This window comes from Cyprinodon tularosa, unplaced genomic scaffold (genome assembly GCF_016077235.1).
Source record: "Cyprinodon tularosa strain WSP-4 unplaced genomic scaffold, ASM1607723v1 ctg72, whole genome shotgun sequence".
NCBI lineage: Eukaryota > Metazoa > Chordata > Actinopteri > Cyprinodontiformes > Cyprinodontidae > Cyprinodon > Cyprinodon tularosa.
The window spans coordinates 768,897-795,902 of record NW_024039474.1 but is presented as its reverse complement, the minus strand read 5'-3'; the positions used below and the strand labels follow the sequence as shown (position 1 = coordinate 795,902).

General features: G+C 39.2%; 1 protein-coding gene across 2 annotated transcripts in view; it reads left to right on the top strand.

The window, feature by feature from the left end:
• egf (epidermal growth factor) overlaps window positions 1-25,830 on the top strand; it is a 33,763-nt gene extending 7,933 nt beyond the window's left edge. Inside the window, exons 4-22 of one of the 2 annotated variants that reach the window (XM_038269079.1) lie at window positions 601-828; window positions 940-1,142; window positions 1,250-1,363; window positions 2,481-2,603; window positions 11,581-11,700; window positions 13,841-13,966; window positions 14,082-14,218; window positions 14,425-14,573; window positions 14,765-14,869; window positions 15,242-15,465; window positions 16,603-16,770; window positions 17,281-17,430; window positions 17,525-17,677; window positions 17,777-17,893; window positions 18,242-18,407; window positions 20,311-20,475; window positions 23,232-23,334; window positions 24,580-24,670; window positions 24,781-25,830. In XM_038269079.1, coding sequence (XP_038125007.1) covers window positions 601-828; window positions 940-1,142; window positions 1,250-1,363; window positions 2,481-2,603; window positions 11,581-11,700; window positions 13,841-13,966; window positions 14,082-14,218; window positions 14,425-14,573; window positions 14,765-14,869; window positions 15,242-15,465; window positions 16,603-16,770; window positions 17,281-17,430; window positions 17,525-17,677; window positions 17,777-17,893; window positions 18,242-18,407; window positions 20,311-20,475; window positions 23,232-23,334; window positions 24,580-24,670; window positions 24,781-24,992 — 2,854 coding nt within the window. In that variant the 3' untranslated portion in view covers window positions 24,993-25,830. Of the gene's footprint in view, window positions 1-600; window positions 829-939; window positions 1,143-1,249; window positions 1,364-2,480; window positions 2,604-11,580; window positions 11,701-13,840; window positions 13,967-14,081; window positions 14,219-14,424; window positions 14,574-14,764; window positions 14,870-15,241; window positions 15,466-16,602; window positions 16,771-17,280; window positions 17,431-17,524; window positions 17,678-17,776; window positions 17,894-18,241; window positions 18,408-20,310; window positions 20,476-23,231; window positions 23,335-24,579; window positions 24,671-24,780 lie in introns of those variants that run through there. The other variant, XR_005279283.1, reaches the window with a different exon arrangement.
• The last annotated feature ends 1,176 nt before the right edge of the window (window positions 25,831-27,006 follow it).

Below are 27,006 nucleotides of genomic sequence, written 5' to 3'. Positions count from 1 at the left end.
AGTAAAAATACTAATTCCATAGGCAACTCATCTTACCTACCGGGGTACTAAAATTAAGAAAATACACTGGATTTCTGAAATTTTTGCTTATTTCTAGATCATTTTTTTTTTTTGCATTGCAGTTATACTGTGATTAAGATACATCTTTTATTGTGCAGATTAATAGATATAGTTCTGTCACATTTTATGAAAAATATCTTGAATAAAGGAACTCTAATTGGGGTCATGCCTTCAGATTCCCAAGTTTTTTTTTTTTTTTTTTGCTTTTGAGGGGATGATGCATTTCCTTCCATTATATATATGGTTTGCAGATATTACACAATTTTTTGCTTATTAAGTGTTTTTTTTTTTTTTTTACAATGCCACAAAATCCTTAATTTTTTTTTTATATGAATGTATAGTTTTTGTCCTATTGCTATGATTCTACAGCTGAATAAAAATGGACTCGTATAATACTTTAAAAACAAAATATTTAAAGTTTCTATTATTAGCATGGAGTTTTAGAGTTGTAGAAAAGAAGAGTGATTGAATAATGTGGGAAAAGGTTTTCCTAGGAAATACTCACGGATCTATTTCAACAGTTCATAAAATGTTTTGCAGGTTTTTGTTTTGGCTTTCTGGTGAGACAACTTCAGAAATCCAACGATCTGATCTCACAGGACAAATAAAAATGACTGTTGTGAAGATAGCAGAGGAAATTAGAGCTTTGTCAATCGACCGAAAAGACAAAAGGTTGTTCTGGGTTGAAGTTGGTCGCCTGGGCGAGAGCTCCATTGCTTCCTGTGATTACAGCGGAAGCTCCCTGCACATCATGGACCTGCCACTTCAGTAAAAATGTTTTCTTCTCTGATTAGTTATGCACACAATTTTATTTTATAAATCTGACATTTGTCTCTAGTGCAGAAAGATGTTAATCTGAGTGTTGACATATTTTTTCAGGGTCCAGTCAATTTGGATTGCAGTTTTTCTGGAGAACATCTATTACACAGATGCTGCAGCCCGCATCATAAAGAAAATAAACAAATATGTTGGAGGACAACCAGGGAACATTAATAACAAACCACTGGTCAAACCTCCTGTGGATATAAAGGTGGTGCATCCTCTCATCCAGCCAGCAGCAAACACTATGTCATCCTTTTCAGGTCACAACAAGACTATATTTATTTTATTCTGTTTTATGTCCTTTAAATCAAAATTGATTTATTAAGATAAGCATCAGTGACATATAAAAAAGAATCTGTTTAAACAGGCTGCAGTGACCTGAGTGGGGACTGCATGAGCGTGTGTTCCCATTTGGAGGACCAAGGGCGTTGCCAGTGCTCTGAAGGCTTTGCTCTCAGTAAGCATGGCACTCATTGTGAAGGTAGGTAGGGAGTGAAGAACTTCTTGTTCAAATAATAAATATTATAATAATGACAGAGACATTTTCGTTAGGTTTATAGCTAATGTTCTGTCTAGTCTAAAAAGGGTCCACTCCTCTAACCGGGTGTCAGCAACGATACCAGACATTGGTTTAACATACCTTGGGAGTTTAGTACCGTATTTTCTGGAATATAAGCCACTACTATTTTTCACATGCTTTGAACCATGCAGTTTATAAGAAGGTGCAGCATTTGTGTTGATTTTTCCTAACAACTAGAGGAGGAATCAAAGTTGGAAATGAAAGAAAAAGGGGCTAATTTTCATTTAGTACAACATTTATTTTGCTGCATTTAAGCTGCTGAACCAATGAAGAGACAAGGCTCAACTCCTGCAGAGTTGAAATGAAGAGCTGACAAAGCCCCATGTGTCAGTAGAAGCTCTTACTGTTGTGAGCCAACAAACTAATGGCAGCTAGCATTCTTCTTCATCCCTACTCCAGGGGCAATATGTAGAGCTTCCCCTACAGGTTAGGTGGGAGACATTTTAGTAGATAACAGCGGCTTATAGCCCAATGCAGTTTATATTTGATTTTTTCAATTTTTTTCAAAAAATTTTGTGAGGTGCGCTCTATAGTCTAGAAAATACGGTATTTAAGCATGTCTCTATTCTTCATTTGAAATGACGCAATCTGGCTTCAGTTCTCATACAGTTCCTCTCATTGACATCTGTGTTATCAATTTCCCCCTGTCTCAAAAATGTGCGTATTCATATAAATGGCTCAGAGTTGGCATGACAACTGGCACATTTCCATGCCATGTTTTTTTAAATCCCAACTATTGAGTGTAAATTTGCTTATCAAGTACCTGATCCTGTATTTTTACGTACACAACGTTTATAAATGAGACCCTGGTCTTTTTTAAGTCATTTTCTCTATATTTTTTGGTATTTGATAAAACCTGTTTCAGCTGCCATAGATATATTTTTTATTTTTTATGTGTTTAACATATGTATGAAGAAATGTTTCCATAAAACGTGTTTGAAAAATACTTAGCATTAAAATGAGAATATTCATCTGATTATAACACGGTTACCTCATCACGTCTTTATATGTGGTTTAGATGTGAATGAATGCGCCCACTGGAACCACGGCTGCTCTCTTGGTTGTGAAAACATCCCGGGCTCCTATTTCTGTACTTGTCCCAATGGATACACCCTCCTACCTGATGGTAGGACATGCCAAGGTACAGAATAAAGACACACATGCTTTTTTTATTTTTATCAAGATATTATTAACTCTCAGGCTGATTTAACAATAAGGAAAAGAGACCGGAATGGCATCAATAAGGTGCACATCATCAGCACTAAAATCCGCACATTTGACAAAATGAACATCATGCCAACAGTCTAACAAAGTGGTGATAGTGTGGTGATTTGAGGCTGCTGTGATTATTGAGGAGCTGGATGACTGCGGTTAATTATTGGACCCATAACTTTCAGACAATCAGGTCTTATGGAAAGACACCGAACCACGAACTTTGATGTTATGGAGAGCAGTTTCATTCCAAATTAAATCAAAACTGTTATCAACAATTGTTGACAAATATCCCATCAAATAAATCTAAATAATATAAACAATAAACATTAACAAACCTCACCATGTTGGATACATTAACAGTTGAACCTCCTGATTATTTGTTGTACTGCTAAATTGCCCAAAGTTTTAACTCCCAAACTTTAATGTGGTCATACAACAAAAGTTCATTTCAACCTGGAGAAACTCACACACAGAAAAGTCTCAATTAGAAAAGTTGTATTAAATTCAGTGTATTTATATAGTGCTTATTTACAACATATGCACACCCTAATAGTAATCCCTCACACCAAGCATGCTTGTTGTCATGATCGGTTCTCTAATGGAGACCCAAAGATGCAGAACACCACTGACGGACACAGGATGAAAAGTTTAACAAGTTTATTTGTACAAGCACATAATATGCAGATGACTGGTTCGGGCTTGGAATCTGGTTTCACCGGAGTCTGCGTGAGAGACAACACAGTTAAGGACTGTTGACGGGGTTTTGGTTTCCAATGGTGCTCTGATAGTACCTTGAGGGTTCTTGAGGTTCTCCTTGGGAGAGTCACTGTTGGTTCTGGAGAAGGATGTGTTAGCAGAGTCCGTTAGCTGCTTCAGCGTCTCACGTCTTATTAGAACAGACCTTGGCTTGGGTTTCCTAGCTCTTGCCCAGAGCTGCTTAGAGGTTGACTGAGAATCTTCAGGGTTTGGCTCGGAGGGTCGGCTCGGCAGGTTAGCTCTTCTAGAGCTTTCAAGGAGGAAGCACGAGTCACCTAGAGGCACAGAGACAAACGTTAGAATCTGACTCGGGATTAAGGACATGGAAAAATCACTGAGATCAAGGCTTTAGCGCTGACCAACTGGAACAACACTGCGGCGTTGAGGTAAGGTCTGAAGGCAGCTTAAGTAGTGGATCCTCTGATGGTCTTGATGAGCTGCACCTGTGCAGGAGGCTCCCTCAGAGGATCCACGGCGGACTCTGCTGGAGAAAAATGGTATTTTCTCCAGCTCCCAACAGTACCCCCCCCTCAACGACCCCCCCTTGGCGGTCCGGAGGAAGTGGAAGGACGGGAACGCTCGTACTCCTCGATCAGGGCAGGATCGAGGATGTACGAGCCTGGGACCCACTGACGATCTTCTGGTCCGTAGCCCTCCCAGTCGACGAGGTACTGCCAACCGCGACCTCGTCGACGGGAGTCTACAATACGGCGGACCGTGAAGGCTGGATGGCCATCGACTTCCAGGGCGGGTGGTGGGGAGTCGGATGGCGGGCACAAGGGGCTCGAGGAAACATGCTGGATCTGGGAGACATGGAAGGTCGGATGGATTCGGAGGGAAGGAGGAAGTTGGAGACGGACAGCTGATGGGTTGATGACACGAGAGATTTTGAATGGGCCTATGAATCTCGGGGAAAGTTTTCGAGACATCCCCCTCAAGGGGATGTCTCGAGTGGAAAGCCACACTTCCTGGCCCACAGAATACTCCGGGGCGGGGCGTCTCTTGGCGTCAGCGAAACGCTTGGTTGATTCAGCTGACTGGTTGAGTGTGGCAATGGTCTCCCTCCAAATCCTTCGACAGCGACGGATGTGATGATTAACGGACAGCACAGATATCTCTCTCTCATCTGCGGGGAAAAGAGGTGGTTGATATCCAAGACTGACCTGGAAGGGCGACTGTCCAGTGGATGCAGAACGGAGAGAGTTGTGGGCATACTCTATCCAGGGAAGGTATAGGCTCCAATCCACCGGGTTATTGGACGTTAGACAGCGGAGAGTGGATTCCAGATGCTGGTTCATACGCTCGGTCTGGCCATTCGTTTGGGGATGGTAACCTGAGGTGAGAGATGGTTTGCAGCCGAGCGCAGAACAAAAAGCCTTCCATACCTGGGATATGAATTGGGGACCTCTGTCCGATAGAATCTCCTGGGGAATGCCATGAAGCCGGAACACATGTTTGATAAGAAGCTGGGCTGTCTGGAAGGCCGTGGGAAGTTTTCTCAGGGGGACTAGATGGCAAGACTTAGAGAAACGGTCGACAATGGTTAGTATGGTGGACATACCTCGGGAGACAGGGAGACCGGTGACAAAATCAATGGCTATGTGGGACCATGGACGCGAGGGAACAGGTAGAGGTTGAAGGAGACCAGAAGGAGGTTGATGCGAAGCCTTGTTGCAAGCACATGTGGGACAGGCCAACACATACTCTCTAACATCACGATGGAGCGTGTGCCACCAGAAGCGCCTGGAGATTAGAGCGACAGTCCTACTCACTCCTGGATGGGCGGAGAATTTTGCGGCGTGCATCCACTGGATCAGACGGGACCTGACAGAAGAAGGAACATATGTGCGGTTAGACGGACCGGTACCTGGATCTGGTTCGGTGGCTAGGGCTGAGTTGATTAGGTCCGTTATTTCCCAGTTGACCACTCCAACGGTGCATGAGGCTGGGAGGACAGGTTCAGGTGTCTCTGGATGATCGGCAGAGTAGAGACGAGAGAGAGAATCGGGCTTCACGTTCTTGGATCCGGGTCTGTAGGTGATAATGAGGTTGAATCTGGAGAAAAAGATGGACCACCTGGATTGGCGAGGGTTAGCTTGTTTGATTGACTGGATATGAGCCAAATTTTTGTGATCAGTCCACACAAGGACCGGATGCTCAGCTCCTTCCAGCCAATGCCTCCATTCCTCCAACGCCAGTTTGATTACCAGGAGCTCACGATCACCCACATCGTAATTTTGTTCAGCAGAGGAGAGCTTACGGGAAAAATTGGCACAAGGGTGTATTCTTTGATCTGAGTCGTCCTTTTGGGAGAGAACAGCTCCAACACCGGAATCTGAAGCGTCCACCTCAAGGATGAATTGTCTCGAAGGATCAGGTAGAATTAGCACGGGTGCTCTGGAAAACATGGATTTCAATTTCTCGAATGCAGCTTGGGCCTCGGGAGTCCACTGAAAAACTCGTTTGGAAGAAGTTAGTGAGGTTAATGGCAGGGCGGTTTGGCTATAGTTCCTGATGAAGCGGCGATAGAAGTTAACAAACCCTAAAAACCTCTGTAATTGCTTTCGATTCTCAGGTACAGGCCAATCTAGGACTGCCTTGATCTTGTCCTCAGAAGGTTTTACCTGGCTGCCCTCGAGCACAAACCCCAGAAAGGTGACTAAAGACTGATGAAATTCACATTTCTTGGCTTTCACAAACAGCTTATTCTCCAGTAGTCTCTGTAGAACGAGACAGACGTGTCTCTTGTGTTCATGGAGATCCTTGGAATAAATGAGAATGTCATCAATGTAAACAAACACAAATACGTTGAGGAAATCTCTGAGAACATCATTCACAAGGGCTTGGAAACAGGCTGGGGCATTAGTCAAACCAAAGGGCATCACCAGGTACTCAAACTGGCCCAAGGGTGTCTTAAAGGCTGTCTTCCATTCATCACCCTCTCGAATTCTGAGGAGGTGATAAGCATTTCTTAAATCCAGCTTAGTAAAGATAGTTGCACCCTGCACTGGTTCAAAAGCTGAGGCGAGAAGAGGCAGTGGGTATTTGTTTTTAATAGTTATTTGGTTCAAACCTCGATAGTCAATGCATGGCCTCAGAGAACCATCCTTCTTGCCCACGAAGAAAAAAACGGCGCCCAGAGGAGAGGATGAAGGACGGATTATTCCAGCAGCCAATGATTCGTTGATGTATTTCTCCATAGTCTCTCTTTCTGGTTTGGAAATATTATACAGTCTGTTGCTTGGAAGAGGAGCACCGGGTAAAAGTTCTATGGCACAATCGTAGGGTCTATGTGGAGGTAGGGACGTCGCACTGACCTTACTGAAAACGGGGGCTAGGTCGTGATACTCAGAGGGAACAGAAGAAAGGTCAGGAGAGTCCATCTCCCCCCCACCTCTAGGAGGCCCCGCCATCGGGGCAGCAGAACGAAGGCATGTTTCGTGGCACGTAGTAGACCAAGATTCCAGGAGACGTTTGGTCCAATTTATGTGAGGGTTATGCTTCTCCAACCACTCGAATCAGAGGACCAGGGGGGAACATGCAGAAGGAAACACAAAAAAGGTGATAGTTTCTCGGTGGTTACCTGACAGAAGTAGCTCGAGGGGCTGGGTTTGGTGGGTAACACGATGGAGTCTCTTTCCGTCTATGGCAGACACACTGAGAGGCTGAGACAGGGGAATGGTTTTAATCTGAAGCTTCTGGACGAGCTCAGAGTCGATTAGATTGCGCTCACAGCCTGAGTCGATGAAGGCGGAGAAAGAGAGACTCTGGTTATTACAGAACAAAGTAGCTGGCAGCAAAAGTCGAGGAGATTTACTTGAATTTATATGGCCCGCCAGACTCCTCATATCCTCTGGCGGGCCCCGGCTTTTGATTTTGCCGGGCAGGAGGCGATAAAGTGACCACTCTCACCACAGTATATGCAAAGTTTTCCAAGAAAACGCCTCTGTCTCTCCTCAGGAGAAAGCCTAGTGTGTCCCACCTGCATAGGCTCATTATTCCTTTCGCCTGAATGAGAGGGCTGAACAGGCAACGATAGAGTCTGTGGCTTAGATCTCTGTGTGGACATCTGCTCTGTAGAGGGAGAGAGAACAGCCATGTTATGAGTGGCAGAGGAAAAATTACTTTGCTTCTTGGAGCTGTTTCTGGCTCGGATTCTGTTATCTAATCTGATGGCGAGACGAATAAAATCGTCAAGGGAAGCTGGTTCATCGAGGGTAGCAAGTTCATCCTTGATTTGTTCATTTAGAGCCATGAAAAATGCCCCCTTTAGAGCGCTCTGGTTCCATCCGGAAGCTGCCGCTTTAACCTGGAAGTTAATTGAGAAATCAGCCACAGAAGAATTACCTTGTTTAAGGTTGAAAAGAGCTCTGGAATCGATCGTTTGGTCCGTCTCCTGGTTAAATACCTGGGAAAATTCAGCAATAAAGTCAGAAAAACTGCAATTTACACCGTCGTCGATGGCAAATCTTGCCTGAGCCCAATCTAAAGCTCTTCCTGTTAACTGAGAGAGGATGAACGATATCTTCTTGTGGTCTGAAGAAAAACAACTAGGAGAGTTCAGAAAAATCAGCCGGCACTGGAATAAAAAACCCTTACAATCTTTCATGTTACCAGAGAATTTTTCTGGGAGACTAGGACGGAACTCTGATGACGTCACAGGTTGTGACCTCGGGGGGGGGGAACTGGACCCGGAAATGGTTGCTGTGCTGATGTAGCATTAGCGCCATTGAAGTAATTAACGTAGCCTTGAATAGCTTGGTTCTGTATTTCAATATGTGCATTCAACTCACGTAAGGCCTGGCTGAATCCTTGGATTTGAGCAGCCTGTTCGTCTAGCCGACGGAGATGGTGATCTGCTGGGCCTTGAGTTTGGCCGCAGTGTTCTGTCATGATCGGTTCTCTAATGGAGACCCAAAGATGCAGAACACCACTGACGGACACAGGATGAAAAGTTTAACAAGTTTATTTGTACAAGCACATAATATGCAGATGACTGGTTTGGGCTTGGAATCTGGTTTCACCGGAGTCTGTGTGAGAGACAACACAGTTAAGGACTGTTGACGGGGTTTTGGTTTCCAATGGTGCTCTGATAGTACCTTGAGGGTTCTTGAGGTTCTCCTTGGGAGAGTCACTGTTGGTTCTGGAGAAGGATGTGTTAGCAGAGTCCGTTAGCTGCTTCAGCGTCTCACGTCTTATTAGAACAGACCTTGGCTTGGGTTTCCTAGCTCTTGCCCAGAGCTGCTTAGAGGTTGACTGAGAATCTTCAGGGTTTGGCTCGGAGGGTCGGCTCGGCAGGTTAGCTCTTCTAGAGCTTTCACGGAGGAAGCACGAGTCACCTAGAGGCACAGAGACAAACGTTAGAATCTGAATCGGGATTAAGGACATGGAAAAATCACTGAGATCAAGGCTTTAGCGCTGACCAACTGGAACAACACTGCGGCGTTGAGGTAAGGTCTGAAGGCAGCTTAAGTAGTGGATCCTCTGATGGTCTTGATGAGCTGCACCTGTGCAGGAGGCTCCCTCAGAGGATCCACGGTGGACTCTGCTGGAGAAAAATGGTAGAACTTGGAGAAACAGGAAGAACTTTCAGGAAAACCAGGCTCAGTGTGAGCAGCCATCTGCCGAGGTTGACTGGGGTTCAAGGAATCAGAGGGAGGCATAACGATAATGACATGAATGAAATTGGTTATTTGGCACTCAGGCCCCGGTAAACGACTTTGATGATGTGAATCAACATTCACTTGGATGAGTAACCTAGGAAAATGATTAAAGTAGTCTTCCACCTGAGGCCCGGACACTGGTGATGGAATAAGACAGAGGATGAGTGGGACTGAGAATAGTCTGAGAGTGAGGGAGGAGATTGGGTGGAGGTGGGTGAAAAATTTGGCTGCATGCAAGACGGAAGCTTGGCCAGAAGCTAAATGAATGGGACCTTGAAAGATGATTGGCTTTCAAGGAAGTGCTGTCTCGACATTGATTGGCTGAAGCTTGAGTGAGAGACATCTCAGGTGGTCCAGGTGAAGCTGAGTTCAGTCTTCCAGATTTAATTTTCACCTAGGCTTAATCACAGATACTTAAAATAAGGACCTAAATAATGGGGTGATATCTGTCTATCTAACTAACTATCTTTTTGGCATCCTCCTCTTTATTTTACTACACAGGTTTTCTATAGGATTTAATTCTAGGTTGAGATGACCAAGAGAGATTGATGTTGTTACTGGCTGACTTCTCCTGTGTTGAACAATTGTCCCAATACTTGGACTGATCCCAAGGTCTTTCAAAGAGGGACAGCCCCATAACAAAATAAGATGATTTTCTTCTTTTTCTTCCTTTTTAACTTCTTTTTTCTTGCACATGATGAAAAATAATCTCAATCTTCATCTAATCTAACCAAAGGAAATATCTCCATGCACTTAGATGTAGGTTGTTGATCCCAAGGTTTCAGGCAGTGATGGTTTTTTTTGTCTGCCATAACTATCACTGCATATAATTTATTTGTTCATGCATTGTTTTTGCTTTTCACTGTACAGTCTGTCCTAATTAATGATTTGTGTTTGCATTCCGATGTTTACAATCTTAAGTTGTGTTTGTACTTGTGTGCTTTTACTAGCAATTTTGCTTTGCCAACAAAATATCTGAATTTTTATTCTGTTCTATTCTATTCTAAAACATGGGTTATTCGGGCTAGCAGCAAGGCTTTTGTAATGGATAATGAAAGTGGCTTCTTCCTCTAATTTATTTACACAATAAGGATGTAAAGATTCTGATAAAACCTTTCTCTAAGATCTACAAACAAATTGAACATTGAAGTAATTGTTATTTTAGACCTTTTGTTAGTATCAATCAGTCCAGCACCAATTATGTTGATATAAAAAAAAACAGGAAAACTAGATTGTCTCTCTTGCATTGAATACATATATTTGTTTAAAATGTACTTTTAAATGTTTTTATTTTTTTTATTTTTCATCTGATATAAAAATAAATGTATTTCTAAGCCTTATAGACATCTTTAGCAGGTATACCACAGACTGCTGCTGTGAATATGTATCTCTCTGCTTTATCATTTTTGCAGTTTCCGTTGATCTGATGTTGTATGCATTGCAGATGGAGCTGAGACTTACCCTAACCAAGATTTAGAAATCATTATTAGAAATTAGAGCTAAATAGACACAAAATCGGGTAGTGGTGAACAGGTGATAGGCTAGTATAAGCAGCATAAAACTGCCTGTGTGCTATTTTTGTCCAACTGTCCTGCTAATCTCTTCTCCACTAATCTTACTGCTGGTAGAGGAGCACAACAGGAGAGTTTCCCAGGCACAATGGGATTAGACGGTGAGGTGACATTTGCATTGAGGAACACATCTTGTCAGCAGCTTTGTGTTTTGAAAGTATTTAGTGACCAACCTTTAGCAAGGTCCAGTGGAAAATAAGCATGTGACTAACCAGCACATTAGACAATAGAGATGAGAGCAGAGATTACCTGGGGGTGAGTTTCCTGGGCTGCAGGGAGTCGTCTTTAGTTTTAGTGAAAAAAAAACAAACAAAAGCAAAATACGACATTTATTTAAAAAAAAAAATGCAAAATGTGCAGCTTTATCATGCTGGTTTTGTTCAAAATTCAAACTTTCTCTATTAAAAACATTAATTGGACAAATTTATCATTACATAATTCCTAATCTCACTCTTCAAACAACTTCAAATAATCCCATGGTATGTTTTCTACATTTCACTAGCTGACTGTATAAATATTGGCAAAAAAATAAAACTAAATAAATAAAAGATATTTTTCCACGTTAGCATCACATCCTGCCTCTACATATCTCACCCACTTTCACTTGAACAGATATGATTGCCCTGTGCGCCCTTAATGTGCAAGCTTCTCACCTTTCTACTATTTCAATGGGCTTAGACCTGATTTCATAAAGGGATTTCACCAGAGCATTGCCTAAGAAGCTCATCTACCACCAGCGAGGCCCTAAAATAGGCCCTAAAGTCCTAAATAAGGAGCTCGACTTTCACTGTGTTAATATACATTTCCAAACACCAGTGTGCCACGCAGATTTTTTAATAATTACGAATTTAAAGCTCTTTGGTTACATTTTGGTACTAAATGAAACTGTTTATTCATTATTTTTCTTTTACAGAAATAACACCATGTGAAAGCGACATAAAGTGCGGCCATGGATGTATAGCAACAGAACATGGTCCCATGTGTGTTTGTCCTGAGGATTCTATTCTACAGGAAAATGGACACGCCTGCACTGGTACTGACATTATGACACCAGTTACATCAAGTTTAACCACCTTATTTTTACTTTTTATTGAAAGATTTACATATCAGGGATGTTTTAGATCTTGCCTGAGGTAAAAATGCCCCCCATGTGAAAACAACCAGTGTTCATACATGAAGAGGAATCTTTCATGAGCTAGAAGAACATTTAGACACCAGGAATGCATGATATATATTAGCATTAGCAGTACCTGCTGATGTTGGCCATTTTCAGACATATCAGTATACCTCCGATGCCTTGTGGTCGGTTATGTCCAGAGGGTATAAAAATACATAATATTGGTTATCCACCATAATGGTTAAATTAATATCAGTGACTGAGATGGAATCAGATTTGCACATTGGAACTTCTCCAAAAAAATAAAAAAAACAGCTATTATACATGTCCGTTTAATTAGAAAAACACTACATTACATGTTACATTTATTACCTCATGTATATTTATCTTATTCAAAAGGCTCCTTAATTTCTAAGCGTAGTTTCACATAAGATGATTAGTTGGATATCTTCCAGAGGAGGAAGAAGAATCCTGTTGGATCAATAATCAGCAATTCACCTATGCTTCAACAACAAGAGGGATTTATATGAAGAAAGCACCATGGACATGAGAGACATGCACTTTGACAGTAGTAGACAGTAGTGAGAGAAGTCTACTTTGTTAAACATGGCAATCAGAACCAAATAGTGAGGACTGCCTCAGATTTCCTCTTCCAACACCAGCTCTATAGCTCCGAGTCATATCCTCTGCTGGTTTTTCAGTGATGCAAACCTTGAGACATGTGACCTAAACAACCGACATGCCATCATTAGACACATTTGGATCTTCTGGGAACAATGACCCAAACATTGACCTAAATAGTAGTCACAGCTAGTGACGGTTGTAATGACTTCGTTAGAGACCTTAATGCCTCTATTGGTCTGACTGTTCCGACTACATCTTATACCATAAGCCTGATACTTCTAACAATGTTAAGAGCTGAAAAGTACTTTGGATGAGAAATCAAATTTCTTTATAAAATCAATCCAAGGTTCATTCTAATTAAGCATTCAGGATCACATTCATTCGTCATAACCTTTACCCCTTAATACATTAATTTATTTTTTGTTTTTCTTCATTTTCTTTCTCAATTTTATATTTTCTTCTTTTCTTTTCTTTGTGTTTACTGATTAATGTGAGGTTGTTTATTCCATTTTTAAAGAAACTAAACAGAAATGTATTAAGATTTTTTTTTTCTATTTTTTCATATCTGATACACTCTGTCCTTTTAATGTCCGTCAATGTCCACTTTCACCTTTTATGATTTGACTTTCTTACTAAAAGTAAAGGGCCTCATAAAATTATGGGTTTATTTGTGCATTGGAGCACAAGCTAGAATAATCCTGTATACTAGAGTTTTTCAGATGGGTGTATTCCCAAATAAGGGTAAAAGAACATGACTGAAAATATATATTTGTTCTTATCATTCTACAATAAGACTACTTATTTATAATCAGAGGAGAAGGGGCATCAACCAGTAAGAGAATACGCTCATTGCAAAATAGGGTTAGTAAATAAATAAATAAAAATAATGTGAGAAAAGAGCTGCATCTCTATTTTATTCTTAGATCAGGCATGTTTTTACTTAAATTCTGAGTTAGGCTGCTTACATTTTTTAATCCAGTATATTCCATTACTCACAGAGGTTGAAAGGTCAAAAAAAAAAAAAAAAAAATCAAAGTAATGTTGCTGCACTGCAAATAGACTTCCAGTTAAGTCGCATGCTTCATTGAAGCGATCACTGCTATATCTTAGCATCTTGCAGAAAATTGTCTCTTTTTCAATGTATTTATACATCCATGATTTTTTCTCTAATTTTAATTTTTCTACACATTAGGGCAACTTATGATAGATATCTTTGAATGTTCTTGTCTTGGTAATAACTTCCACTCCATAGAATGTTTTTCATGGAAGTTCTTTTAGTTTTCCAACGGTAGGTTACATGTGAGTTCTGATAAGGCTTAAAATCAATCAGTTTAGTCTCATTCTGTCTAGTAAGCTTATATGGAGACTTAATATTTAGTACCTGTTTGCTTAAAGCTTAAAATGGGTCTGTATTCAAACTGATTTGTTCCAGGTTGCTCTTCAGCAGACAGAGGCGGCTGCAGTCAGCTGTGTACCCCAGTCACACCAAACCGCTGGCAGTGTGGATGTCTGTCTGGTTACAAGCTCCACAATGATGGTAAACGCTGCATTGCAACTGGTGAGTTACTCTATAACAAAGTAGTCAGCAGAGTCAGACTAATCCACATGGCGCTCTATTTGCAGCGTAAGATTCACTGTGATAAATTTAATTATAATGTGTATTTTTCTTTCAGGACCTCCAGCCTTTCTAATTGTCGCCAATCTAATGGATGTTAGAAGAATGAACCCTGATGGAACTGAGGAACAAACTTTGGTTAAGGAACCGAGAGGAACCATCTTAGCTCTGGACTATGACCCTGTCCACCACCATGTAAAACTCAGCTTCATCTTGCAACACTTAATTCCATGCATTTTAGATATAGCATATTAAGAATAGGACTTGCTGCACCAATGAGAGATAACAATGTTTTTACATAGACATGCAGAGACATCTAGTGGCCATTTTTATCTCTTGCTCCGTGCTTGCATTGAGTATATTTGGATGACATTTTCTTTTTTAATTCAATTTTGGTCAAGGTTTATTATGCCAGCACAAGCCAGAAGACTATTGAGCGGGTTGATATGAACACTGGGACCAGAAACATTCTTGTATATAATGGTTTAGAGTCTCCAGAAGGACTAGCAGTTGACTGGATCCACCGCAACATATACTGGACTGATAAAGGGTGAGCAGTCACTGGTGGAATGCTGTCTAATAATTCTATTTGATGCTAATAAAACTCTGTTTTTATGCAGTTTGTTCATTTTTATGCCACAACCTTAAGGAAGAAATAATTGAGAAGACATTTTAGTTTCTTTATTATCTGCTGGGGGAAAAAAAATGTCATGTTTGTACACACATATGTTTGCTCCCTAGTAAGTCAGCTGTTGACTGCAGTACTTTGGATGGAGGGAACAGGAAAACAGTTGTAAAAGAGAGGCTGGAAAAGCCAAGAGGAATAGCAGTTCATCCACAAGCAAAGTAAGTTGAGTTGATTTGTTGTTCCGGTTGATTTAAATAATAATGAAAATAAATAATTAAGTTGTAGCTTTTCACACAAATATACAAGTTTATGTCAAAAGAAACAATCCCTTATTCCCGGTTGTTTGAAGGGTGTGAATAATTTTCGAAGCTCTCGTCTTGAGATAAACTGAGTGCCTTCAGCCCTTTGAGTGATACTCCTCTTACATTTCAATTTAAACCCATTTTCATCCTCTGCTCTGTTTTATATTCAGTCAAATAATATTCACAGTAACAAAGCAAGTTTATACATCTAATTTGTGTAAATGTTAACCTGAATTTATAATATCTTTAATCCCTGTAATGTTTTGTATGTATTCTCTACTTTTGGAGGAGGTTATTCTGGACTGACACAGGCTCCCGGCCTGTGGTAGAAAGTGCCACTCTGGAGGGAAGTAACCGCGTTATTATTGCCAGCACCCGCCTTTTGTCACCAACTGGTCTGACCATCGATTTCATAGACAATCGGCTCTTCTGGTGCGACCAGAAGAGGGGCCTAATAGAAACGGCTGCTTTGGATGGCTCTGATCGACAGATTCTATCAGAGAACCAAGTAGGTGAGGCTTGTTTGAAAGTTGAGTTTACAAGTGAATTTAGACATCTGCAATTAACTATTTCAAATATCCTGACAGTAATGCATGTTGCAGTTAAGTTATGTAATAGAAAATTTAGGGGGAAATGTATGAGGGAAGGTTAATTCAACAATCTACTGTTGAGCCAAAACAAATGAAGTATATCTCATCTTTTGGGGTAATTCAAAATGTATTCATAAAGCATTTTTTAATCCAGATTTGCAAAGATAAATGATTTGACCTTACATAAAATCATATGGTCCACAGAACCAAATTGCAGCTTCCCCTAATTTGAAATAATGCATTCTATAACCCAGAGCAACACAGCAGAGTCGCTTTCTAAGGCGCTGGAATTACATTTTTAACACTGCATGGGGATTTATTTGAAGGGAGGCTGTATAATTTTTTCCATAAAAGTGCATTTCAATATTAATTAGATTTTTACAGCATTGCATGAACAAGAGAAAAAGAAAATATAAGCTTTAGGTTTGGTACCTGTGAGGAAAAGCTGTGTGCAGTTTTTTAGAGCTGATTTCAGGGGCCACAAAGATGGTGTTACTAAACCCCAATATTCTCTCAAAGAACTTTAGAATTGCTATCAGGATCAATTCTCTCACACGTTTGTTTGTAAAAAAAATTTAAATGATAAAAGGCTGACTTTATAAAAAAAATTTATTTGAATCTTGAAGTCTGGATCAAAATCCAACAATATACCAAAGTCCTGTGCTTCATTATTTAGGGGTTGACATCTGCCTCAACGACATCGGCTAGGTTTCAGTTTGTTTCTCTGTGGGTTTACACTCAGGGTGAGCATTATTTCATTTTAGTTGTAAAGAAGTAGTCTTAGTTTGATTTTTCTTTGTAATCTAAAGCTGTAAACTTTCTGCCTAAAACCATTATTACATGGGCAACAAAAGAAAAACATGAAAATTGATCATTGGTCTGAGATCTGAGCCTTAAAGCACTTCATATTCAGTAATATTGAAATCCCATCCAGTTAAACATTTGTTAAAATGAGTAAAAATCCTTCTTGAAGTGATTCCTTGTTTATGCCGTTAAGCATTAAATCCTAACTAATAATTCCTTAGTCACATCCTTTCGCCTTCTGCTGGGATTTTCTAGGACGTCCGTTTGACCTGGTGGTTTTTGAAGACAGGCTGTGGGTCTCTGAGTGGGAACACCAGCAGATACGGAGCATACACAAGCGGACGGGGAAGAAGCTGCAGCGTATCCATGGCAACTTCTTTCAGCCAGCATCAGTTGTAGTGGTACATCCTCTTGCAAAACCAGGTAACAGAAATAATAGATATGTTCTGAAACGTTACCACACAAATATAAAAATGTGAGGACATTTTAATAGTAGATGTAAAGAAGTACAATGCAAAAAATTAAAACCTAAATAAGTCATTTATTTTTCTTGAGTTGAGGAGGTAAGTGAGACACTTTGCCAATGGAACAAGACAATTTACATTTAAAATAAGAACAATCTTTTTTATTGTCTTATTTCAAGTGCATATGTTCTAAATATCTTATTTTAGGAGTAAAATCTACAAATTAGCTTATTTATCTACTCAAATTAAGGGAAATATCCTTGATTTAGGGAATGTCTACTCATTTCTAGACCATTTTACAGTGTAAAGAACTGCAAAGAGTGTAAAGAGCAACTGAGGAAAACATTTAAAACCCTGGATATTGTATGCCACATAGAAAATATGCTCTCAAAATTGAGAAAAAAACCAGTGAGAACAATGGATCCTATAGAAAAACTAGGCTTATGTTTGCGAAATTTCTCCCCCTTAGGTGCCGATGCTTGTTTTTACTTAAACGAAGGATGTGCTCAGGAGTGTGAAAGCAAGCTGGGATTTTCCCGCTGCTCCTGTTTGCCATACTTTACCCTGTCAGCTGATGGAAAAAACTGCTTATCTGTCAATTCTTCAAATGTAACTGCAGGTAAAGTGGCCAACTTCCAATTCATGTTTGGTTTTGTACTAATTTGAACTAAACTAACCCAGATGTTCATATTTCTCATATAATTATTGTATAGAAGCTGAAGAGAGTGAAAGTTCTGGTTTAACGTCTCTCAAAAACAAAACCTTACATGAGGACAGTGAACCACCGATGGGTAATAATAGGAACGCTGACCTCCATTCAGATGAGGGAAATGAACCAGCTCTGTTTACTGAAAAGATGATTTCAGGTATTTATTTATATAATCTCAATTAGCATAATGGCTATTATTTTCATGTTTGAGCAACTTTTTCTGAATCATTTGTTTCATGTGTCCTTCTCCCATTAGATAAGAAGGACTGCTTCTCGCTCCTCTGTGCTGTAAACGCCACGTGTCTGCTGGATGCTGGACACCCCCGCTGTTTATGTCAGGAAGGTTTTACAGGTGATGGACGAACATGCCTGGGTAAGGATTTACTTTAACTTGTGGTTGTTAATACAGAACCTTCACTTACATTCTAGCAGGGGTTAAACCACCTTGCTCTAAAACTGTCTATGATGGAACTTCCAACAATTATTCAAGTTATTTCTTTGCCATTTTTTTTCCATTATTGTTCAAAAGAATTTTGAGCATTCTAAAAGTATGATAAAAAAGGCTTATCTGCTATTCAATATCATCATGTTTTAGGACATTTAGGTGTTTGCTGGATTTGTATTGATAGCATCCATATAGAAAACCCCTTTATAATTTAAACTCATTTCATAATGATATTATTATGTTTATTTTTCTAAACAACTAAAATTACAATTCTAGCTCTAGAGACCACCTCACCCAGGGCAACATCTCAAAGCCACATTGATGTGACCACCCAGCACCACAAAAGCAACCCAGCAGAGAAGTGCCCCCCCAGCCATGATGCTTACTGTCTGTATTATGGAGCCTGCATTTACTTTCCTGAGATGGACTCCTATGCCTGCAAGTAAATATATTTCCTCATTTCTGGTATGTCTCTCTGAACAACAAGCTTAAAGTCTGAGTTTGGTGAAAACTTCATGCTTCAGATTATGCAGTACACTAAATTATTAAAAAGACAGCATTCGGTGAAAGATTACAGTTAACATGTTAGCTGTTGTTTTGGCTAAGAATCACCAGGTGTCGCTATTGTTCCATCATCTGGGACCTGAAAACACCAGACTGTCTGGAAGACAAGTCAGTCCTTATTATAAATTATTACAATCTGACATGCTTTTGCCATATTAAACACTAAATATGTAAATTACTTTCAGCAAAACCGCTTTAATGTTAAAAAAGCTAGATCAATTCATCACAGTCTAAACTCTGTCAACTTCTGTTCAGTATGTTTAATTTGTTGTGGAGCAACACAAATGTTGCAGATGTGGACTCAAACGGAAAGGACACATATGCTCATTGAGAACATGTAGAGCAAATCACAACCTTAACTCATAGAGATGTAGGAGCTGTATAGATCCAAAACTAATGTGTAGAGAATCAGATGACAGATAATTGAAATTTAAATCTAACTTCTGTGGAAGAGTGGCAGAATGGAGCCAATGTTAAGGGGAAATCACGAGAACCATTGCTCTCTCAGCTGCTTGAAGATGTGGGGCACATGGAAACCATGTGAATGATGGTTCGTTCAAAAGCCTCATGCTTTTGGGTTGCTCTCTAGGCCAAGGGCAGGGAGGTTGGTGAGGGCTGAATGGAAGATGGATGGAGCTGCATACCTGTACACCTGGAAGGCTGCAAAGCACAGGTGGAGCCTTCCAGGAGTAAACAGTAACCTGCACATAGAGACAGACCTACAATAAAGCGGTTCAGATAAAACCACAGTTATCGGTTGGAGCAGTCTAGTCAAAGTATAGATGCAAATCCTATTGGAATCTGTAGAATGACTTGATTATTTGATTATTGAAATATTAATAATATGGTTTGTGTGAACAGACACACACTGTCAAATCTGACTGAGGTATTTTCCACAATGTGTTTTATAAATGTTATTTTATAGTTGTGCAAAGCTGGACTTTGATTTCTAATTATATGAGAAGGTAGAAGGGCTGCTCAGTGGAGCAGTGGGAAGCCTTGAAGCAAGAAGGTTTGATTAATGGGGCCCTTCTGCATGGAGTTTGCATGTTCTCCCTGAGCATGCATGGGGTCTCTCTGGGTATTCTGGCTTCCTCCAACAGTCCATAAACATGACTGTTAGGTTAATTGGTTTCTGGGTTGCCCTGTGATGGACTGGCAAGCTGCCCAGGGTGGACCCCACCTCTCGCCCATAGACAGCTGTAGATAGGCACCAGCATCCCTCGTGACCCCGCTTGGGATAAGCGTGACGGAAAATGGATGGATGGATGGATGGATGGATGGATGGATGGATGGATGGATGGATGGATGGATGGATGGATGGATGGATGGATGGATGGATGGATGGATGGATGGATGGATGGATGGATGAATGGATGGATGGTTCTGATGAAGATTGACTCAAGTGGTCTAAAATAAAATGCACACCAGAGCATTCTTTGAAAAATTCTACCATTTTCTTTCTCCATTGGAATTCTACACTGATTTGTTGTCATTTCTCACATACAATCCATGTTTCTTGTTGTAATGTGGGTGTGAATAGTTTTTTATTGATGAATTTATGAAATTAACTGGCTGGTTACTAAACTGTGTTTACAAGAAGGCTTTTCCCCCGATTTGATCAAAGACCAGTGATGAACTCTTTTTTTTTTTTTAAAGTCTTGAGAATTTCATCTAAGGGCATATCTTAGATGAAACCTTTCAACCAGGTTAAATGATGTTAAAATGTAGAATTTCACTATATAGCATATTAATCTACTCTTTTCTCTACCATTCTGCAGTTGTGTACCAGGCTACATGGGGGAAAGATGTCAGTTCAGTGACCTGGAATGGTTGGAGCTCCAGCGGGCTGAGAAGGAGAAAGAAAGGAACCTGCTGGTTGCTAGTTGCATGGTGGTGCTTATTTCCCTCCTTTCTATCACCGCCTGTATCACCTACTGTTTCCGGTGAGTTTGAACTAAGCCCTGATAGCATTGAAGTCTAGATTTAAGGTGTAGGACAAAAAGTTGAGCAAGTAATGTGGAAACATTATAGATATTTGGTCAGAATTCAACATTTATCCACCTATGAAATGGTTTTAATCATCATTTTACCAACATGACTGAAGCTGTTTCATAATTCTTTAGTTCATTTGGACTTTAATTTGGATAATGTTTTACAATGAAATACCTGGTGAGGTCCAATTTATTCTTATTTTAAAATTCCCCATTAATTCCTGCAAACTAAAAGGTTACCGGAGACTTTGGAACAGTAACAGTAGACCCACATTATATCACATCTCCTATTATATTTAAAGTATTTAAAGCATGAGAGTAAAGTCTTTTCGTCAGTAGGTAACTTCCTACTAGCTTTAAGCAGAAGTGGGTAGTAAATTACATTTACTCAGTTAGATTTACTTGGGTAACAAGTAAAAAAAAAGTACTCTTAGGAGTAGGTTTACTCTGCCCTACTTCTTACATTTTCTTGAGTAATATTTTTGTAAAGTATGTCCTCTGTGAATAATTTGAACTATTTCAAAATCAAGTAAACATACATTAAACTGTAGCTGTTAACAGTGAAAGTTTTTCACCATTCCCCTACATATATACACTTCTCATTGTAAAGATTGTTGAAGAAAAACAAATTATTAAAGTATTTCTTTTGCATGAATTTGTTCTTTTGTATTCATGACATTTATTTATATTCTTTAGGCATTTTAGTCTTTAAAATGCCCAAAGTTGCACAAAACGTCTTTTTGCCAGCATCATTTATAAACATTAAATCTGATGTTATTATTATTTAACAGTTACTCAGTACTCAAGTAGACTTTCTACCAAATACTTGTTTTAGTTTAACTTGAGTCATTTCTTTTTATTTTATTAACATTTTATTGAGTGAATTTCAAAAATGTTATCCATCACATCTATTTCCAACATAGACTTTACAAAGCCAAATTAAATGCACAACAGTCCATGCTTGAGCTAGGGGACAATTAAACTCTTTTATCCTAACTCACATTCCTTCATGAGAAAAAGAAAAATAATCCCTTCACCTCCTCCTTACTTATGGATATATCTACTAATGTCAACTCCCATAGAAATACACATATATATTTTTTTTAACAAAAACAAAAAAAGAACAAAAAGAAAAAGAAAAACACCCCACAAAAAGAGACCAAAACTATAGAAGAACGCTCTAAATATGTGGCTCTAAGAGGTTCTCAACCCTATTTTTTTCAAACGACAAAATGACTGGTCATATAAATTTCAACCAGTTTTCCCAGTGTTTCTTAAAATTGCCAGATTTTAATCTAAAAGAAAACGTTATCCATTATATAAATATTATGCATTACTTCAACCCAATCTTCCCTTTTTGGAGCCTCTGTTTTCAGTTAATTCCTAGTTATAGCTTTCTTACTGGCTAACATGATCCTGAAAATATATTTATCCTCCTAGGTTGTCAGCTTATCAATCCCTCTACCAATGTATAAAGCGTTGAATGTTAGAGGAAGTTTTTGAGTCATTTCCTAGAAGACTACTTTTTATTTTTAATTCAGTAAAAATAAATAAATAAATAAAATAAAGTGGGGCTACTATTTTTTTCAGTACAATCTTTGGATACTCTACCCACCCCTGAGTTAAGCAAACTTTGTCTCTTTACATTTTTGATGGTAGGACAACAGTTTTTTCTTATCTCTATATCCATAAATTGGTTTTATATAGATAGTATCTAATGGTTGTTATATGGGGTTATTGACACCAAACTCCCAACCTTCCTACAGGAATCAAGGATTATATATTTGTGGCCAGTTAGTGGTCCACCAGTGATTCTTCTATTTACTTAGAATAATTGTGCAAAAATTAATGGACAGATTCTAAGTTTCAGTTGTAGGGTAATTATATGCCCATACATGTATGATAAAGTGCTGACTATAATTTACTGAGGGCACACCAATGGCCTCTGGTTCAGTTTCTCTTTCACTGGAAGCATAAAGACGGCAGAGGATGATCTGCTCCTGTAATGAATGAGCTGTCAGCGCTTAAAGGTGTTCATCAAACAAATGTGATGTTGGAGTCTCTGTAAGACGGGGGGTTCCTTACATGGAACCCTGATTGGCTGAGCGAAGCCCAACTCTTTTGCAATATTTCCCCACAAGATATCCTTAAGTAACTGATTTGTTTTATTGTTGTTTTGCCGCTTTTTCTCTCTCTCTCTCTCTTTATTTAGCTTTGCAAAAATACCCCCCATGCACACAAACACGCACACATCCTACAACATCCCAGTATTTACACTCCTGCTTCCCCAGTGGAGATGGCACGCTTTCAATTACATGGTTGGTTTAGCTTGTTCTACAGCAATTACACACAAAAATAGGTCATTCCTTCGCTACTAAATGGAGCCGGTGAGGTATGACCCCCCGTGGAAACGCTACATGGTCGCCAATAGCGCTGCCTTAAATTGCCTCCTCCACTAGACTGGTTGGCTTGCTTGTGCAGTCTGTGAGCTTGCTAGATTTGTTTCACCTGTAACCCACAAAGGGTGAAGAGGTGATATTTTACTAAATAAAACAAGTCATTATCATCATCTGTGGGTTTTTTTTTTTTTTAATCTAAATCTATTTCTCTTATCTATTAGTAATTACCTTTTTTTTCTTGAAAACTAGAAATGTGACCCTTTGGTTTTCCAAAACATGGATGGTTTTAATTGATCTTTTATTCCATAGAGCTAGAAGACTGAACCTCAAACAGGCCTCTGTGGATAACGTGAGTGAGGTCAGTGTGACTGATAAGAGCATGTCTGAGACTTCCACCACCAGTGTTCCTCAGGTAGGAGCAGCACCATTACACTCAGTCACTGTTTTGTAAGGTAACAACTGAACAGAAGTTTGCATCTTAAAAGCAGTGCAGGTCAGAAGTTTGCACCCATTATTCATTCAAGAAAACATCTCCTTAACTAAGCTTCTGGATATGCTTTTAGGCTGTTGTTATTCTTGATGGAATGATGATGGATCTGTTTGGATTTAATGCTGATGATTTTTTATCATCATCTCATTGTTAAAATTATGCCTACAAGATAACATTTTACCTTCCTAGATGTAAGAAAAGATTTTGGCTTGATGCAGCTCTCAAGAATGCTTTAGCATATATCTAACCAGATTTCTGAATCTTATTTTCAATACAGCTAGGAGTTTATCAGAACTGGCTTGGACCAAACACACTGTGGCGGTCAACCGGTTTCCAGATTCTCAATGTTGGCTTTTTTAAAACCAGAAGCAGTTTGGAATCATTGTCTTGTTTTGACATCAAGTTAAAAAGTTAAATGAAAACATGTCAAGCATGGTGGAGATGGGATCATGCTGAGGGTCTATTACACAGCCACTGGTGCTGGAACAAAAGAGATAAATAAGATTAACAAGGATTTCAGTTTATTCAAAATACCCTAAAGTTAAAAGCTAGATGCTTCAAACTTTGAGATAACTTGGTGTTTTAAGTGGACGAGGATCCCAAATATCAAAACCGGTTTTGAAATCAGTAAAGCAGGACAACAGGATCATAGGATGGCTGCAGCCATGAGTACATAATACATAAAAGCCTGGGTTGGAAAGCCAATTTAATAGTAAATAATTCACTGATTTTTTTTCTTGTAAAAGGGGTTGGTCCATGTTGCTTAACTCATGTTGATGGATACAAATCGTGTGAACTCTATGTAAAAAATATGAACCTTTACATACAAGCCTGGATTTGAGAAACCGCCCATTAAATTTAAAATATTTAATCTGTTCTTTGGTTGAAATTATTTTCTTCATTCTAAAAAAGGATGACTTGGAATGCTAGTTTCAGGCTCATTGTGAACATGTGTACACCTGTGAGCAGTACTGCAGTTATAATGTAAATGGTTTAATTTACTAATTTAGCATAAAATGACCTTAAACTGAATGTGAGATCTGTCTAGATGTCTTCTGTTTATCAATGTGTAAAAGTTACAGACATATAAGAGAAAATGCTGTTAAATGAAACTCTGCTATTCTGAATATGCTGTTTATATTCATACTCTGCTATTTGAATCCACAGATCTACATGGTAGCAAACCATCATGGGAACATTGGCGCCAACCAACTTCATCCAAGGAGAGATGTTTGTGTATTAAGCTCTACAGAAACAGGTACCAGGAAAAACTATTTGTTTTGTCTCTCTATTACAGTTGTTTTCAAACATTTTACCCCCCCCCCCCACACTATTTAAGGCATTGTTTTGTTTGTTTGTTTTTTGCAGGCAGCAACCCTCTGGCAAAAGAGTCAGCAACAACGCTAAAAGATGACGAAGGATGTGAGAGTTCAGTGCTTTCAGCAGCCACCACAGATACAATCCAATCAACAAATAGTCATTCAAGTGCATCTCTATCACTATTTAATATTGGAAATTCCACATCTATCAAACCAGAGACAGACTTCATTACTCCCGGCCCAGCCTTGTGTCCTTCCTGAAAGACATTTGCACAGCCACCTGGGTGGATTTTTAGTATTATATTATAAAATGTAAAGCTTTTGATTAATTGCTGCAATGATAGGAAGCTTAGTTCTCATAAAAGTCAAATGGAATGTGAACCAGTTCTGGTATTATTCCCCAGTTTTACATGGTGAGCCTGTTTTCAATGTGCTATTTTTTTTTCTACCTTAGAGATCCTAAATTGTAGGATTAATGATTTATGGGGGGATTAATGAGTTGTGTGTCACCAAAACAGGGCCCTAAGCAAAATCTTATTTAATTGTGACATTCAGACTCCTGATTTGACATGATCGACAAAATGTGGCCCCTTTTAGAACAGGCCCTAGGCACAGTGCGTGTACTGCGTTTAAAGCCTGGTTTATGCTCAGAAACCAGGTCATCTGCGTTAGTGTCGCAGTTGACGCAGATATGATGTGTCCTTTCAGATGCTCCACTCCTACGGTCTCTGGCATCTCAAAGTCTTCTGTAAACCCAGTGAGAAGTGTTGCAGAATATTCTGTTTTTGAAGCAATCTGTTTCAGGGATTAGCCACCAGGTCCACTTCGCCTTTAACCAGTCTGCAGATTCTGGTCTTTGGCTTGTCGCCTTATATTGTGGAGTCTTCTTGAGAATTCAATCTGTGAGTTCATTCCTTTGTCCCCGAGCACAGTGGGGGGCAGGATCACATGTCTTTGTGGGAGTTTCTTATGAGAGGTGATTTCCAGAAGTGGGAAAGGGGAGTCAAACAGCAGAGCAAGGTTAACATCAGCATGGACATTAGCCCTCCATGTATTCCTTTTTTCTAAAAGGGCAGAAATGAAGGAGAATTTGAAAAAAGAAAACATCAATTCCTCTTAAATTCCAAATAGAGAATTGGGATCTATTGGGATCAATGGTGTGGTGTTTCAGTTTTCTGGTGACATTGTTACCTTTGCCAGATATCAACATCAGAATCTACTTAGCATTTGAGAATGATATACCTGATCTTTATTTGTGGACGGACAATTATTAGCTACATTTTTCATAAAGTAGGTCATGTCATCAGTCTTATTTTCAGTTTAAGCCTAGAGAATACCCAGGCAACTTTAGAATTGATGTATTATTGAGGTCAATAATGTGATATTTGAGTCTAAGCTCCAATAATTTTGTTTTTTATTCATGTGGAAGCTCTTGCAGCAGAATTGATCAACACGTCAAAAATCTCAATGGCCAGGGAAGCCTGAATTGGCTGCTGATTAAACTCTGAATTCTTTAGTGTTTAATGTGTAGTTTTCCCAGGACAGACAAAAACAGATTATTATGAAAAATATAATATTTTTGTACAAAATTATAATGGAACCTATAAATCTATAAACACTAAGAATAAGTCCCCTATGTGGGAATAATAGCAATGATTTTTTATTTTCTAAATGTAATCCTGTAGCTTGTCCAAGCTCATGCCATGCAAGTTTGCTTCATGTACAATTTTCATTTAAAAATGGATTTATGTTTGTAGAATGAATTTTGTCATTGTTCCATTAGAACCTAGAAGATGATTAAAATATCTTGTTCCATGTGGTTGATAAAAGTTCAGACCCGTGATTTGACATCATCCAGGATGATCAAGGTTGCTTCCTTTTAACATTTGCAGTGCAATTAAATGATGATGTTAAACTTGAATGTACCTCCAACATGTCTTTTAGCAAAAGAAACTTTTATAAAACAAACATCTCGTTGCTTTCATTGAATTTTTCTGAATATATGATATGCAACACAATTAATGCAATAAAAAAAGGGCTTTATATTGTTCTTTTCGACATGTTTCACCCTGACCCTAATACTGGAACACTGGCTCAACTTTTTAAAAGAAAATAAAAACATATTAAATTTGAGTATTGTCTTTTGAAAAGTTTTCTGCCTTTTTTTTTTCAATAACTTAACGTAACGGTAGTAGGTTGGTAAGATTTTGCCAGAATTAATTGCCACACCGGCTCAAAATGAAATAACATCTGATCTACACTCACCGGCCACTTT